The following is a 15,962-nucleotide window of genomic DNA, read 5'->3' on the forward strand; positions in this document are numbered from 1 at the left end:
TAAAAAACTCTCCTCTTATACAAATCCATTTATCAGCTTCATGTTTTTCTTAGGTCTTCTATATTTCAATCTGAACTCCTTGCCCTTCAGAATTGTTGAATAACTTGAGTTGGGGCTTTGCCGTCATTCTGGGGCGTTCCCTTGTGCCTGTCAACTTAGGTCCTTTATTTCTTGAATCCCAGGGCTGGCTTTCGTATAGCCCATCTTCCTGCTTCTAAGGCCTTCCCATCTATAAATGTCTCTTCCAGCCTCGTAACTGAATTACTAGTTTGGCTCAATAGAGAATTCAAGGTTTAGTGAAGAGATTTGATGCTGTTTTGATATTTCATCATTCATGTGAAATGCTTAGGGTTTTACCACTATCATCAGTGTTCTCCAATTTCATGACTATCTTGGGTTTGTTTCATCCATTGTGCTGAGCACTCAGTGGGTCCTGTCACTGTGTAAACATGCTCTTCAATCCTGGGAAATGTTACTGGAGCTGATGTTTTCCTCATGTCCTTCACCACCCCAGTCTTTCCTCTAGAATTGTTTTTTGGGTGTGAGCCCTGCGCACCTGGTTTTCCTATTTTCCATTGCAGGCTGTTACCCTTTGAGCGATTTTTACAACTTAATCTTTCAACTTTCTTTTAAGGTTTTTAATTTCAGTCATCTAATATCTAAGACCTCTTCCTCCAACCTGTGTTGTAAGTAGTAACCTGTTCTTACATGGGTGTGCATTATCTTTTATTCAAGTCTAAAGTTAACTTTCAGAGTTTGTTTCCTCCAAGTTGCTTTTCTTTCCTGTTGCTTTGGCCTCTGCCTGTAATCTTCCTCAGATGTTTGGTGATCCTTGTCTCATATTTAGGAGAGCAGCATTTTTAAAGCAGCTTGGATGTTGTGAATTTGTGTGTGGGGCTGAGGGATGGGTACTTGTCAACCATGGGGTTCACTACTGGGTGATTGGGCTGTGTCATTTTATTGAGGAACCTCTTGATACATTTTTTTTTTCCTTCCTTGAGCTGATCAGGTTCATCAGAGAAGTCTTTTTCTACTCTGCTGCCTGGAGGGTAAAAAACCTGGCTGCCAGTGTTCTGAGATCCCAGTGAGGGGAGAAACCTGAGGGATCTGAACAAGTAAACTACTTGAACTCCTTTATTTTCATCACTGTATGCCTATTGAGTCCGAAGACCACCCTCTTACCTGCTTCAGACAAGTTTCTGCCAGGATGGAAGAGTTCAGTTGTCCAGCAGTACAGAGGGGATCTGGAGGTTTAACTGCTTGTCAAACAGACTTTCAACCAATCCTCTTTTAGTCCCTTTCACCTCTGTTTACAGAGATACCTGGGCTGCTGATTGCTAATAAGCCTTTGGGGGTTCTGTGGTACAATCTGAAATATCCTCACTGCTGACAGAATATTCAGTTTTCTTGTCTCCTTAGTTGCCATTTATTCAAAGGTTTGCAGCTTCCAAAATTTTGTAGTTGTTTCCTCTCCCATTTTCTTTTTTTTGTTTGTTTTTTGGCTGCATGGCTTGTGGGATCTTTGTTCCCAGTCCAGGGATTGAACCTGCGCCCATGGCAATGAAAGCACAGAGTCTAAAACCACTGGACCGCCAGGGAATTCCCTCTCCCATTTTCTTTGACCTTATATATTTTTTATGTTGCCCCCCTCTTTTTTTTTTAAGTAATGGGTTGTAGTAGGTTTTCAGAGGAGACCAGAAGTGGTATTGTTTACTTTTAGCACCCTTTTTGTGTGCAGTAATGACAGATTTGGGGAGACAAAATGTAAGTAGTCCAGTACCCTTCTAAAATTTGGCCAGCAAAGTAGTTTACAAGTAGTTTGCTAGTTTATTATAGAACAAATCTCATTTACCTATTGGACAGTGTTAGGAAGCTTTGATTTCAGTTCTCCCATCAGTTTTGTAGACCCTGTTAGAGCTACGAACCCCCCTTTCTAGGTCTGTTGTCCTAAGTCAAATTTTGATACCTTTTGGTTTACTAGATGTTTGCTACCAGGTGAGTTAATCTCTCTTCCTGGGGTTCTGGGTTTCCTCTTAACTCCTTTTCTAACCTTCAGATATGTATTGTAACAGGTTTCCTGTTGCCACATTACTCTTTCCACATTCGGATGGCAATTGCTTCACTGTTCTTTGTTGTATACAAGTTAGAATATAGTGTGTGGACACCTATCCAGGTGCCATTCATGCTGAGATAGTTTTGAAAGGTAGTCTCAATAACATTAGGATCTGATTATTAGGTCTTTGTATTCTATACTTTATGTGCTTTGTTTTACTGCTTGGGAAAGTTCTTTGAAGTTGTCTTGTACTTCAAAAGTACTTTATGTTTATGGCCTTGAGGTATTGGGAATTTTAAAACAAGGACTGATCCCACTGTCCATCACAGTATTTGTGTTGGTCCTGAAATGTATAATGAGTTTATTTGGTTTGGAGTCAGATTAACCTGAAATGTAAAAATCTAGATCCATGCATAATGGACGCACATCTCAATAAAGTAAATTTCTTTGGATGCAGTTTACTTAATAGTGCAATTTATCAGTGTACTAATACTTACGGATGACCCCAGACTTCATGAAGACTGACTGTTACTACCTACTTTTGAAAAGTTGAGAAGAATGCATACTTTATCCTTTCTTCACTACTGGCTATAATTAGGAGTCTAGTCTGAAATTTTGCATGTGTAACATGATTCTAGCAAGATCCAGTTGTGTAAGTTGGGTTGGGCTGTATATTGCTGTCAATTGCCTATAATCTGGAAAGTTGGGGGAGGGTTGATTATAATCTGGTTGGTATTTCAAAGATCTGCAGGCTATTTATATCAGAATCAGTATTGTTTGGAGGTGTTCCCTGGGATTCTGTATTTCACACAAAACAAGTGATCTTACCTACACTGAAGTTGTAAGGACTGTTGTTTTAAGGTGGTTAGAGTTAAGCTTGCTGTTTCATAAGGATTTTTTGTTTTTCTGTTTTTACTTTTATCTCATGTAAAGACAAATAAAGGTGCACGTTTCATAAAACTTATACCACTCAAGCATTTTAATCACGGACCCTAAGTCTAGCTTGAAAGAAAAAAAATAGACTTAGCATTCTAATGGGAGTACAACGAGCAGCAGCGTACCACACCACGCCGGAAGGGAGGTGGTGGGGGCAGGTGGTTGGTATTCAACCCTTCAGAGGCAGTACATTCCCCTGTTGCCTGCATATTGCCCCCTTTGGTTTGTCACTGACTTCATTCATTCATTCCATTATTATTAATTGGTAATCAGCAACTCTGTTTGAAACTGACTTTTTCTGTTGTCTTGAGTTGGGCTAGTTATATATTGCCCTATTGTCCGTAAGCATCTTTTAGATTCTCATGAAGGAGATAATTCCAACAGCTTCCCTTTATAAGTGGCTATAGTATAGTAGCTTTGGGTAAAGACTGCAGGATCCAAGGGAATATATAACTTAGGAAGACAGAGCAGAGGGGTAACTGCTAAATGTTAATTTTCTCCAGTAAGCTCTGTAGAGGTGGATAATTTGGGGGGACAGGTGCTTAAAGGGCATGAAAAAAGGACTTTACAAAATTATTTTACTACTTTAAAAGGGTGAGATACTTTGTAGGAATGAAATCCTAAGTAAGAACAAGGTGTTCCTTGTTTCAGCAGTCCAAATCAGTTGTCATGGGAGGAATTCTTTAAAGTCTTCAGAGAAAGTACAGATAGGTCCGAATTTGTTAAACATTGATATTAGGGTTATTGGATTCTATTTTGAGAAAATTACCTAAGTTCCTCGGTGTTGGGAAAGATAGTTTATTTCAAGGTTAGTTGATACACATTTTATTTGTGTAGGCTATATTCTGTTTGTATTTTAGAATTTGAAAGCAAGGTTACTTTCCTGGCTTTTTGAAATTTTTCTTTAAAATATTGGAAGACACTTAACAGTTGTGTTAATGCCAGTACCTAAATGTGACATTTAACATGTCATAGAAAGCTATGCTTTGAACAAATACTTGAGAAAAGGAATTTATATAATTGCCCCTTTGTTGTATGGATGGCCTTGGGTTACACAGGGCTTTATCCCATTTTTAGAGAACATTTGCCAATCTCAGACTGATGAAGTGGAACCCTTTTAAAAGTAGAAATTGGAAGATGGCTATATAATTATTGCAGTGTAGTTAAGAGATTGGCTAAGGCAATAAAGAAAACTTCGAAATACTCAGAAATTTGTTGTAAACTGCTTCTACAATAATTGATAAATAAAGCATGCTACAACTAATTATATGTATTAAGACCTATCAGCATGTCTTTTTTTAGAACCTGGTTGACTTGATTCTAAACCAACATAATGTTCTCTGTACCATTTGACATTTTCAAGACATATTCTCCCTAAGCAGATTTTGTTGGAACCAAGTGTTTCCAGTTCTAGAAGCCTACTTCTAGAATCTTCATGTGAAGTTTATAGCGGGCTTTAATGGGGTTTTGATTTGCACTATCTTTTCTGAAAGATTGTTTAAATTATAATGTAGTGCTTTTGTCTTAAAATTAAACTCTTAACAGCAGTCATGCATTTTTTGCACTGTCTTTTTTTTTTTTTTTTTTTTAAGGTTTCCCCTCTTGGATGAATTTCTTGAAATAACGTAGGTCTTATTTTCTTACTTGGGAAGGTAAGGCAACTACTGTCATGTTTAAAATGACAATGTTAAATGATGGGATTCTTTTTAAAGTTAGCGATGCATAATTGGTTAAACAGTATTACAGGTTGAGATTTTGATGGAAGAAAAAAGAGCAATTTCCAGTTTTCTCCAGAATGTTCATGAGAAAGGATACCAAGAGTAGGAATATTTTATATGGGGATGTTCAGTCTTTAGCCTCTACTGGGCTTGCTGTCAAACTGTAGTGAAACCACTAAAAGGGCTGGGAATGCATTTACTCTCTATGCAGACAAATTTTTCAAAAAATGGCAAATCAAATTAGATGTGTACAATAGCAATAATGTTAACCAAGGTACCCATACTCAACGTAAATACAGAAAGAAACTAACAGTATCATTTCATTATTACATTTCCTACGTTCCTCTGAGAACTCTTTAAGGAATGTGGGTCACTCAGTGCTGGCTTGCCAAGAGAGGTTCCCATCATGGTGGGTCATGGTGTGGTGCTGAGCAGGGGCTTCACCTCAAACGACCTGTTTTCCTGTAACCAGCCTGTGGTTTGTCTAAAATTCGGGCCGGAATTAAATAATGCATTTTGTTCTAGCTTCTGCGAAGACTATAATGAGATAACGAATTTTCAAAACAAGTTAAAATAATTCTTTCAGATTTATTAGAATGTGTGGGACATTCTATTTTGTAGATATTTTAAAAATTCTTGTTTAATATGTTGAATGGAATAGATATTTCAAGTGAATGGTTCAGAGGTCCCACTCTGTCATTTGCCCTGTGATGTTGGGAAAATACAATTGAACTTCTCCAACAAGCATCAGTTTTTCCAACTGTAAAATTAGATGTTCTTTAGGTATGGACATTAAATGATAGGTATGTGAAAAGTGCTTTGATGTTAGTCGTTCTCAGCTTCATACACTGAATGGGGTTAAACACATACACTTTGAGGCACCACCCCAACCTTAAGCAGAATCTTCAGGCTTGGAGCCCAGACAGCCTACACTGTCTTATTAGGATCCCCAGGTGATTCTGATGCTGAGCGTTGAAAACCAAAGCTTCATATTTATTGCTGTGATCATGTTTAAGAGCTATGGAAATCATGCATATGAAAAAGTGTCAAATGTTAATGTCTGTCTATATGTGCTAGGCAGTCCGAATACAAAAAAGGCTGGAGGGGAGTAGACACACATAGTTGTCCACCATGATGGGGATGAGTGCCCTTTTTGAAGCTTGCCTGGGCACCTGCAGGGACTCCCTACTTTTGCTTCTGTCTCTTCTGGGCTTCCCTGCTGTGAGTCTTCAGGAGATTTCATGTGGAAGCTCTGTGATTTTGGTAATTTGGGAAAAGGAGATAAGCAGAAGGGAGGAGTCACAGTAGACTAAGTTCTAGATCACAGAATAGCTGTGATCCCCTATATAGACACAGGAGATAAGGTCCAGTAGCAGTTTTGTGGGGAAAGGAAGAAGAATATATACGAGTTTTAGGATTTAATATTTCAGGTGTTTGCACGTTATCCAAGTGGATGTCTCCAGTAGAGAAAATGGTTTGGAATTCAGAAGGAAGGTTATTGCTGGAGAAGGCAATGCCATGGGAGTGAATAAAAGCACCCTGGAGAGTGTGGAAAATGAAGAGAACGGAAAGCTGAGCTCTGCTGCAGTCCATCTGAGTGAATGAATGAATGCACGACTGAACTCCCAAGGTCTAGTCCACTTTCTCCACCCACACAGCAAGCAGTGTCTTCATTTGTTCATCTTTTTTCCTCTTACTATGTTAGCCCAGTGGACTCTGGCAAGTGACCTAACTTGTGCTTCAGTTTTCTTATCTGTAAAATGGAAATAATAATAGTACCCACCTCAGGGTTGTTGTGAGGATTAAATAAAAATAAAGTACTTCAACAGCTACTGGCATATCAGTGCTCAGTAACAATATTAACTGGACTGCCTTTACCTATTGAGATAAATTTGATTTCTAATAAGGTCCAATTCCCATCCCACTTATAAGTGTGCAGATCTTCCTCAGTGACTGGAGCCAGTGTTGATCATTATCTTTCTTGTATTTTTTCCCTGCCACACAATGCATCACTTAGTAGATGTTATTTTAACGTGTTTATGATCTTTGTTGGTCTTGCCTCAACTGGAATGTACGCTTCCCTTAGGATCAGGACCATTTCTTATACTTCTATATACAGCCGTTAATTTCTCAAACATCTGTTATCTCTATCAATGTGGTAACTTAGAATAAATCCTAATGATTTAGGACTGTTTTGGTGCAGAGGAGGAACTCAACAATATTTGAATGCATAAATGAAAAAATCTAAGGTCTTAATATTTGTTTCTTTCTACTCAGGTACATTCTGCTAGATGTTGCACAAATAGCAGGGAAACACTTTACTAAATGAGTGCTTTGCTTACTTCTTCCTAGCAGCTTTCAACAGTTCATAAAAATAGAAGTCATCTGGAAGACTCTTAAACTCTATTTAAGACTGCCTAGGAAAACAGGTATTACATGGGACGTGCTGCCTGGAACCAGGGTGATAGCCTGTGCTTTAAACACGCTGCAAGTGGAGGGAGGTTGCAAAGGCATTTTATTTATTTTTTAGGCTTCTGGGTCTTGGCATCCTAAAATGTAAAATTGGGGGTGGTGTGGTGGCTAGATTAGGTGTTAAATTTGATGTCTTTTGGCAATAAATATCCTAGTATTCACTGGCAATCAGGATACAAATACATTGTTTTGTACATAATTATAAATTATCGAAATAATTGGAGGCAAATTTTATAGGGCTACAAAAATAATGGCAGCAAAATGCATGACAATATCTCCTCTCAATATTCCTTCAGATTCCTATCTCTACCCCCCCAAAACAACCTACTAACCTGGTCCAAAGCAAAATAGTACTGATGTGTGTTGTCTGGCCCACAATTAATTTAAGGGGTCAGATAATATACTCTGAGTTAAACATGTGGGTTTCGTGACTATATACCTCAGTCAGTACTTGAATCAGTAAAATCTCAGCCTTCTAGCTGTGTGATCTTGAACATGCCATTTAACATTGCTATTTTCTCATATGCAAAATAAAAATAATATGAACTAACATTACATAGCACTTACGTGCCAGCCAGTTTTATGTGCTTTACATTATACTGTCTTAATAGTTTTTACCTCTTCATGTCATTGTAAAATTTAATGAGACACCTCTGCCCCAAAGCACTTAGTACATATGTCAGACTATACTTTTTTTTCCTGGGTATAAATTACAGAAACTCCAAAAGTTTCTAACATTTAAAATGCTTTAAAAAATATTTTGTGAATGCAAAGGTGATGTTGTGCTGGAGGAATTGGGACCTATTTAAAATGCTGATATTTGATCATTATAAGAATTAAAATGAGTTCTCTGGTAGTCAGGAACCCCTGTTCTAATCTTTTTATTCTTCCCCATGAATCACTATGATTTTTATGATTTTTAAAACCTACTTTAGACCTCAAGGTCCCACTTAGGAAATAGATAGAATTCATGAAACTGTAACCAACTGTGAAGTGAAGTTGAACGTTTTGGGTTTTAGAAATCTTAGTGATTCAAGGTTATTGGATGAAGTGTATCAGTTAAAAAGAAAAAAAAGCTGTTAGGGTGGTAAAATAGAAGACATGACCTGTGATTTATTAGAGAAATGATAAAGTTTCCTAATTTTTTAATCTTTACCCAAAGAAATGCCTAGTATAAAACACAATGGTTTGAATTTTCATTTCAAATGAAAGAATATGTAGAAGAGGTGACTGTGTATCTGGACTGTACTCATGTAAGGATTCTTATTTCTAAGGGAATTTTAAGGTCATTTCTGAGTAAGGAGTAAGATGATGGGGATTTAATCAATGCCATAAATGCAATCATCTTTCCTATTAAGTAATAGTTAACACTTAAATAGCATTTTCTATGTGGTAGACAACAACTCTATGCGATATTATTATTATTAGCTCCATTTTAAAGATGAGGAAACAGGGTCAAAGGTTAACCAACTTGTCCAAAGTCATCTATATGGTATGTGGCAGAGTGGAGAGTTGAAGCTTGGCAGTCTGATTTCAGGGTATGTGCTTGTAGTATTAACAAAGAGAAGAGTAGTGGAGCAGTGGTAAAAAAAAAAACAAATGGGATTACAGAAATGGGAGAGGTACAAAGACAAGAGTCAAGGAACACTAAAGGGACAAGGAAATACTTCCAACCCCCTTTTCCTCCATTCCTCCTACCACTAGAGAAGGCTTTTGTAATCGTTGGTTGTAGAACTCTATAATTACATATAACAATTTATTGGTACCTGCTGGGGATGGGGAGAAGGGTCAAGCTGGTATTACATTTGTACTTAAAAGAATGATGATGACTGAAAGGAGAATGGCCATGGTGATGACTATAATCTTTTTGAAGTGTTTCCACCATATCCTCCCAAGAATCTTTCTTGTTTTTTGGGATTCTTTGGCCTGAAATGAAAATAAACACAAATTTAATGTTTTCTTTCCATTTCTGGATTAATGTGCACACTACAATACTTATTAGAATGATTTAGAGGAACAGATTTAATTTGTGTTTGACCAATCACAGAAAGTCTCAATAGGTCTGAGCAGCTATTATAAAATGATGCACCAAGATTCTTTATTGTGTTCAGCTATACTTTTATTGGCTTTATTAATTTTGTGACCTTGAATAAGTTACTAACTCTCTGAACTTCAGTTTCCTCATCTTTACATCATGATTTTACTTAAATTCCACTATCCCCTACAACCCTATTTAAACTTGCTACCCCATCTCCATTCCAGAAGCCCTATTCCTCTTCAATACATTATTTTTCTCCAAAGTACTTATCTCTTATCTAACAATATGTACATTTTACTTAATTGTTGTTTGTTGAGAACGTAAGTTCTATGAAGGCAGGGATTTTTTTTCTGTTTCATTCACTGCTATATTCCCAACAGCGAACAACATAGAGCAGGTGTTCAATTATAATAGTATTTGTTGAAAAAATGAATGACTAAATCTATTAAATGAGGATAATAGCATCTGCCACATAGTAGCCCAGATTGTGAGGATTAACTGAGATAGTGAATATAGTATATCGAGACTGGATATAAGAATAAATTATGCCATTATTATAATTAATTAATATTCTGATGAATAATGAGATGGACTTCGTTAAGTATGATACAAAAAGTTTCATATCTTAACCTAATTAACCTAAACAAAATAGCTCACTTTTATTAAATTTTATTAAGATTATTGAAAGAATCCAAGGAGCAGTGGAGAGAAATGAAACATGGTCACATGGAATTGTGAAATCCTTCCCCCCACCCCCTGAAGTAAGCTTTATTGTTTTCATTTGGTCTACTCCTTTTTATTTTTAAAATATATGTAACTGCTTTTCATATAGTCGTGATACAAATAAATTGCTTGATGCTTACATGGATTTCTGCTATCTGCCACCTGGATAAGTAAAACTCTAACATATTTCAGTTATCTTTCTTCGTGCATCAGATCTGCTTTTTTACTCTCAGTATATATGGTGATTTCCCAAGAACAAAATCAAGGTATGTACATGATTACAGTGCATGCTATAAGTGGCATGAGTCCTGGTATGCCACTCAGATGGCCTCATGACTCTAGTATATGACAAGTTATGGGAGCCCCAGGTTTATATATCCAAGATGCTGGTGGTTATTCTCAAGGATCTGGCGTATGGAAGCTAGTGACTACATATACTTTCCAAGATGTTATAATGTATTGAATGCTTAAAGTGCAGGTACTATAGGACATGCATTATATGTATTTTTGCATAATAATATGCAATACTTATAATAACCTTAGGTGAATATTCCTGTTTTATAGTGTTGAAGAAAATGAGGCTCAGAAAGGTTTAAGTTACTTGCCTCAGATTTAGAGTAAGTGGTGGAGCTGGAATTCAAATCTAGAATTGCATGACTCTATACTGCCTCGTGTAGAAACAGTGAATTAAGGTATAAATGGACTTTATATCTTTCTCTTAGATTATTTATTCTCTTTTATTAATGTAGTGTGTATATATAGTTTGAAAAGTCAGAATTCTGTAAGGCTTATGAGTAAAAACTGCATTTTCCTGCTCTGCTCCTTCTCAACCTGATCCTATTTTTCAGAGGTAATCACTTTCAGCTCTTTTTTGTGTGTTTTGTTAATTGCTGTATCTCTATTTCCTGGAACAGTGGTTCTCACCCGGGGATAATTTTGCCCTCCAGAGGACTTTTGGTGATATCAGGAGACATTTTTGACTGTCATGACTGTAGGGGTGCTAGTGGGCATCTAATGGATAGAAGCCAGGAATGCTGTTGAATATCCTACAATGCATAGGACAGTCCAGAGTGTGCCACGGTTGAGAAACCCTGACCTAGAACACTGTCTGACATGTAGTGGGTGCTCAGTAAATACTTGTTGAATGCACCTCATTTAGCTGTTTATTTTTTCCTGCTGTTTGTTTTCCTCTGTATTGCTAGAAAACATATATATATATATATATTTTTTTTTTCTTGATTTTTCCTGTTTCCAACTATAGAAAAGGGGATATAACTCCTACCGTACCTCCAAACCCCCCTTCCCCAAACACACACCTTTCCTTTCTTTCCTATTCTTTTTGTTTAATTAAAGCTTTGTAACTATTCCCTGAGACATGGAGCATGTTTGACTACATTGACTTTAATGTATAGCTTTTTGGTTTCTCTAGAGCTAATAATAGGTAGGTAGTTAAAATGTTTTCATTTATTAGTTTTTAATCTACCAACCAGTAATTCATTCCTAAACTCTCCAAAGGAGCTGGAAAATATCCTTCCTTTGATGGTTCCTCTGTTGGATCCTTCTGCTTTATCTTGAAGTTCCTCACAGAGCCTTTTGATCTACTCCAATGTGGTTTGGTTGGGGTCTAGGTTTGCTATACCTATAGCTTTAATCTTCAGATCTTTCTGCACCAGTATCCTGGGAATGCCCTTCTCTTGTGCTGGGCCTTTTGTTTTTTCAGTCTCATTTCATTCCCTTTCTTGATTTATTTCCTTCTGTTGGTGAAAAATTTCTGCTGAAAACTGCTTAGAAAGGGTGAGTGGGAGATATGTTTCTGAGAATTTACATGCCTAGAAATGTCTTTATTCTACCCTTGGTAATTTGGGTATAGAAGTCTAGTGTGGAAATCATTTTCCTTCAGAATTTTAAAAGCATTCCTTTATTTTTGTTTAGCACCCATATATTGCTTTTGCAAAATCTGTTATTCTAATTGCCAAGTCTTTGTTTTTTCTCTCTAAAAACCTTCAGAATCTTCTCTTCCTTTTTAACGTTCTATAATTTCAAGATTACATGCCCTGCTATGATCCTCTTTTGTTGTTCATTGAATTTGTAAATTCATGTTATTTAGTTGTAGGATTTTTTCTTGTATTAATCTGATTTTCTCCCCTCTGGTTCCTTCATTTTCTTTTTCTGAAAATCCTGTTATTCATATGTTGGATCTCTTAGACTGATTCTCTATCTTTTCTCTCTCTTTCTGCTCTGCTCTCTGAGAGAATATCTCAACTTTATATTACAATCATTCTATTTAATTTAAAAATTTTACTGTTGTTTTAAATTCCAAAAGATCTTTTTGTTCTATGAATAAGCTGTTATGTAGCTTTCCATTCTTGTTTCAGGGTTGTACAATATTACCTTCTATTATTTCTCCCAAGACATTAGAGAGGTCTTTTTTTTTTTTTTTTAAATAAATTTATTTATTTATTCTTGGCTGCGTTGGGTCTTTGTTGCTGTCTGTGGGCTTTCTCTAGTTGTGGTGGGTGGGGCCTACTCTTTGTTATGGTGGCTTCTCTTGTTGCGGAGCACGGGCTCTAGGCACACGGGCTCAGCAGTTGTGGCTCGCAGGCTCTAGAGCTCAGGCTCAGTAGTTGTGGCACATGGGCTTAGTTGCTCCGCGGCATGTGGGATCTTCCCGGACCAGCAGCTTTTACTGCTCTAATGAGGCTCGAACCCGTGTCCCCTGCATTGGCAGGCAGATTCTTAACCACTGCGTCACCAGGGAAGCCCTGTTTGCTTCTTTTAAGTGAAGTATAATTTACAATATTGTGTTAAGTTTCAGGTGTACAACACAGTGATTCAGATATACATACATATGTATATGTGTGTATATATATATATATATATATATATATTCCTTTTCAGATTCTTTTCCACTATAGGTTATTACAAAATATTGAGTATAGTTCCCTGTGCTATACAGTAGGTCCTTACTGGTTATCTATTTTATACATAGTAGTGTGTTTATGTTAATCCCAAACTTCTAATTTATCCTTCCCCCCAGAGAGATTTTTTTTTTAAATGAAGCTTTCTTTTACTTCTGCATTATCTGTTTTGTCTGAGTTTCTTTTTTCTGTTTACTTTGATTTTTTTTTATCATAGAGATTTTTCTCAAATATCTCATGATCTAAAATGATGATTGGAAACTCCATATGAGTGAGTGAGGGCTATCATTTGGTGGGCTTCACTATAGGATAATCTGGTATAAGCCTGACTATTTCACTGGGGGAATGCCTCAATATCTGTCGGTCACTATCTGTAGGTCTTTTTTCCTTGGCCTCGTGAGTTTTCTTAGGGAGGAATCCTCTAATCTCCTGCCTGGGTGAAGCTGACTGGGAGAGAGCTTGGGGAATGGTCACCCTATTCAGGATGCGGAGTTTTACTTAGTCCACCTAATTTTAATATGATGGTCACTCTGGCCTTAACTGCACCTGGTAAATGAGTTTAGACTCTCTTAGGTCTGTTGTCTTTAGATAATACAAATTATTATCCTTTGTCAGGGGTAAGGAGAGGAAACTGTGGCTGTAAAAAGTCGGGAAGGGGCTCTACAGGTAAAATGTTCCTTTTAAAGACTTTATACCCAGTCTCTTCTTTCTAGACCCATACTGCTTTTAGAAGTACCGTGTGTCTACTTTTAGAAGTATGATGTGTGTCCAATTTCTGATCCTTTCCAAGGTTCTATGGCCTGGATCATTTGGCATCTTAATATCTTCTGCTATAAGCTTGTTTTTCGAGCTTTTACTGCTCTAATGAGGCTATTAAGTACTCAGAACCCATTTTCCTAGCTTCCAAAATTTTGAAATTTCTTTTCTCTTGTTCTTTTTCTAAAAAATCCTAGTGGTTTATACATTAAAATCTCTAATTGTTGTTTTACCTATCATTTTATTGGAGTTTTGAGAGGATTCCAAAATAAATGTATATGTTTAACCTGCAAGTTAAAATCCATGACCCATATTTATCTGTAGGCAGACTGACAGAAAGCCTGTTGGCCTACTTTTTGTTAAAAAGCCAAATCTGCTTTTTAAGAATAGTTGGGTCTTTTACAAAAAGAGAGAGAGAAAATTAATTTAGCTAGGCAAAAATAGAGGGTTTAGTGAGAATGATTATGTGATATCTGTGTGAAAATAATCTGAGAACAATAGTAAAATATTTCAGTCAAATTTCATCTTTATTTTTTTTCCTATTTTTTTTTTTTTTTTGGCTGCACTGCGCATGGCATGTGGGATCTTAGTTTCCCGACCAGGACTCAAACCGGCAGCCCCTGCAGTGGAAGTGGGGAGTCTTAAACCACTGAACCACCAGGGAAGTCCCAAATTTAATCTTTTATTGAGCTGCTTCTACTCAACTGGCTTCAAAGAGGAAGTCATTTTTTCCCATGTAATCATGAAAATACAATGTATACATAAAAGTGGGATTTGTTTGGAAGGCAGTAAAGTGAAAAAGAAAAATCTCTTAATTTTTTTGCTATAACTTTCTAGGATTTAGATGTTGCCTCTTTTCTCATAAGAAAGAAACATGATATAATCTAATTAAAAAGTAATAGATCCAGTGATATAGTAGATTATGTAACCCTATAACCCTGCCACTATTACTACTCAGAAATGCTAGATAAAATATAAGAAGCAAACTTTTAAATGCATAACTGATTTGGAAGAAAGTAAGAGTAAGGCCAAGTGCAGGAACCTAGGAAAGCAGTGAGAAGTTGCTCTGATGGTGCAGCTCCTCTGGATTTGGGAAGGTGATGATGTTGGCCTCTGCCATGCAGGCAGGGCTTAGGATTTAGTGCTCACAGCGGGCTAGCCCTTGGGCTCACGTGAGGAAAGCAATGAAACTACTCAATTTCCATCCTTCCTGTTAACTAGGCTCAAAGCTTTGGAGTCTTTCTTGACTCTCTCACCTCATGGCCAATCTGTCAGCAACTCTAATTCGCTCCACCTTAAAAATATATCCAGAATCCAACCACTTCTCGTCACCTATATTGCAGTCAATATTCATTTAGTGTTACCTACACCTTTACCACTATCTATAGTTCCTTTAGAATTTCCCTTAGTGATAAACTTCCAGATGTGATAAAGACAGCCAGCTATCCACTGAAGACTTTAGTTCCCCTTCCATAATGTACAGTTGCTGGCAAAAGACTGTCCAATCACAGACCACATTTCTCAGGCCTTTCACCCCACCCCTTGCTGTGTCCCCTCTCTACCCCATGTACCTATGGAAAGCTATAAGACTAATTCCTACCAATAGATTGTGAGTAGAAATGATGGGTGTCACTTTCGGGCTGAACTGGCTCAAAGCAAATGTGCTTCTTCCACTCCCTGTTTAACCAGCTGCCACCTGAAATTGAAAGATTCTGAGGGGCCAAAGGCAATGACAGAGTCACAAAATGGAAAAAACTTGGGTTTCAGGATTACCCTGTGGAAGTCTGCTCACTGAAAGCCTGCCTTATACTGTTATATACCGAGAAATTAACCTCTGTTGAGTTAAAACACTGAAAACTTGAGGTATGTTGGTATAGCTAATGTTTCTCTAATAGTGAAATTGTAGTAGGATGAGATGTTGTTATTATCAATACAGAACTCTAAAACATGTAGCACTGGCTTAGCCATCAGGTGGTAGGCACAGAAGAAACTGATATTAGAGTCTGGAAAGATAGAGACCAATGCTCTGCAGGGTAAAATATTTGCTAAAACTATGGCCTGTGATAATTTGGAAGGCAGACAAAATACTACCGAGTCTGTCCTTTTAGAAGAAAAGGTTGGAAAATAGAAAGGTAGTAGTGTGAGTTCTTGTTACTGGCTACATTTAGCAAGGCAACAACTGGCTGGTTTGCAAGAAGAAATGAAAAGGAATAGAGAGACTGCAGAAATGTGGAACATTGGAAGATTGGATAAGCTGATGGTTTTTGGGCCCAAATAATAAGACATTAGATTGAAAAGGCCTTTTAATGACAGATGCCCACTAAGATTCTACCCTTCCTCAATTACAA

General features: G+C 37.1%; 1 protein-coding gene across 6 annotated transcripts in view; it reads right to left on the reverse strand.

Annotated features, from left to right (window-relative positions):
• Positions 1-8,905: 8,905 nt before the first annotated feature.
• The window catches only part of LOC309627466 (uncharacterized protein), a 38,822-nt gene continuing 31,765 nt past the window's right edge, over positions 8,906-15,962 (reverse strand). For 5 of the 6 annotated variants that reach the window (XM_082389453.1, XM_082389455.1, XM_082389450.1 and 2 more), the window contains one exon: positions 8,906-9,105. In XM_082389453.1, coding sequence (XP_082245579.1) covers positions 8,968-9,105 — 138 coding nt within the window. In that variant the 3' untranslated portion in view covers positions 8,906-8,967. Of the gene's footprint in view, positions 11,695-15,962 lie in introns of all 6 variants that reach the window. The other variant, XM_082389454.1, reaches the window with a different exon arrangement.

The sequence above is a fragment of the Balaenoptera borealis genome (genome assembly GCF_965194805.1).
Source record: "Balaenoptera borealis genome assembly, chromosome: 4".
NCBI classification, from domain to species: Eukaryota; Metazoa; Chordata; class Mammalia; order Artiodactyla; family Balaenopteridae; genus Balaenoptera; species Balaenoptera borealis.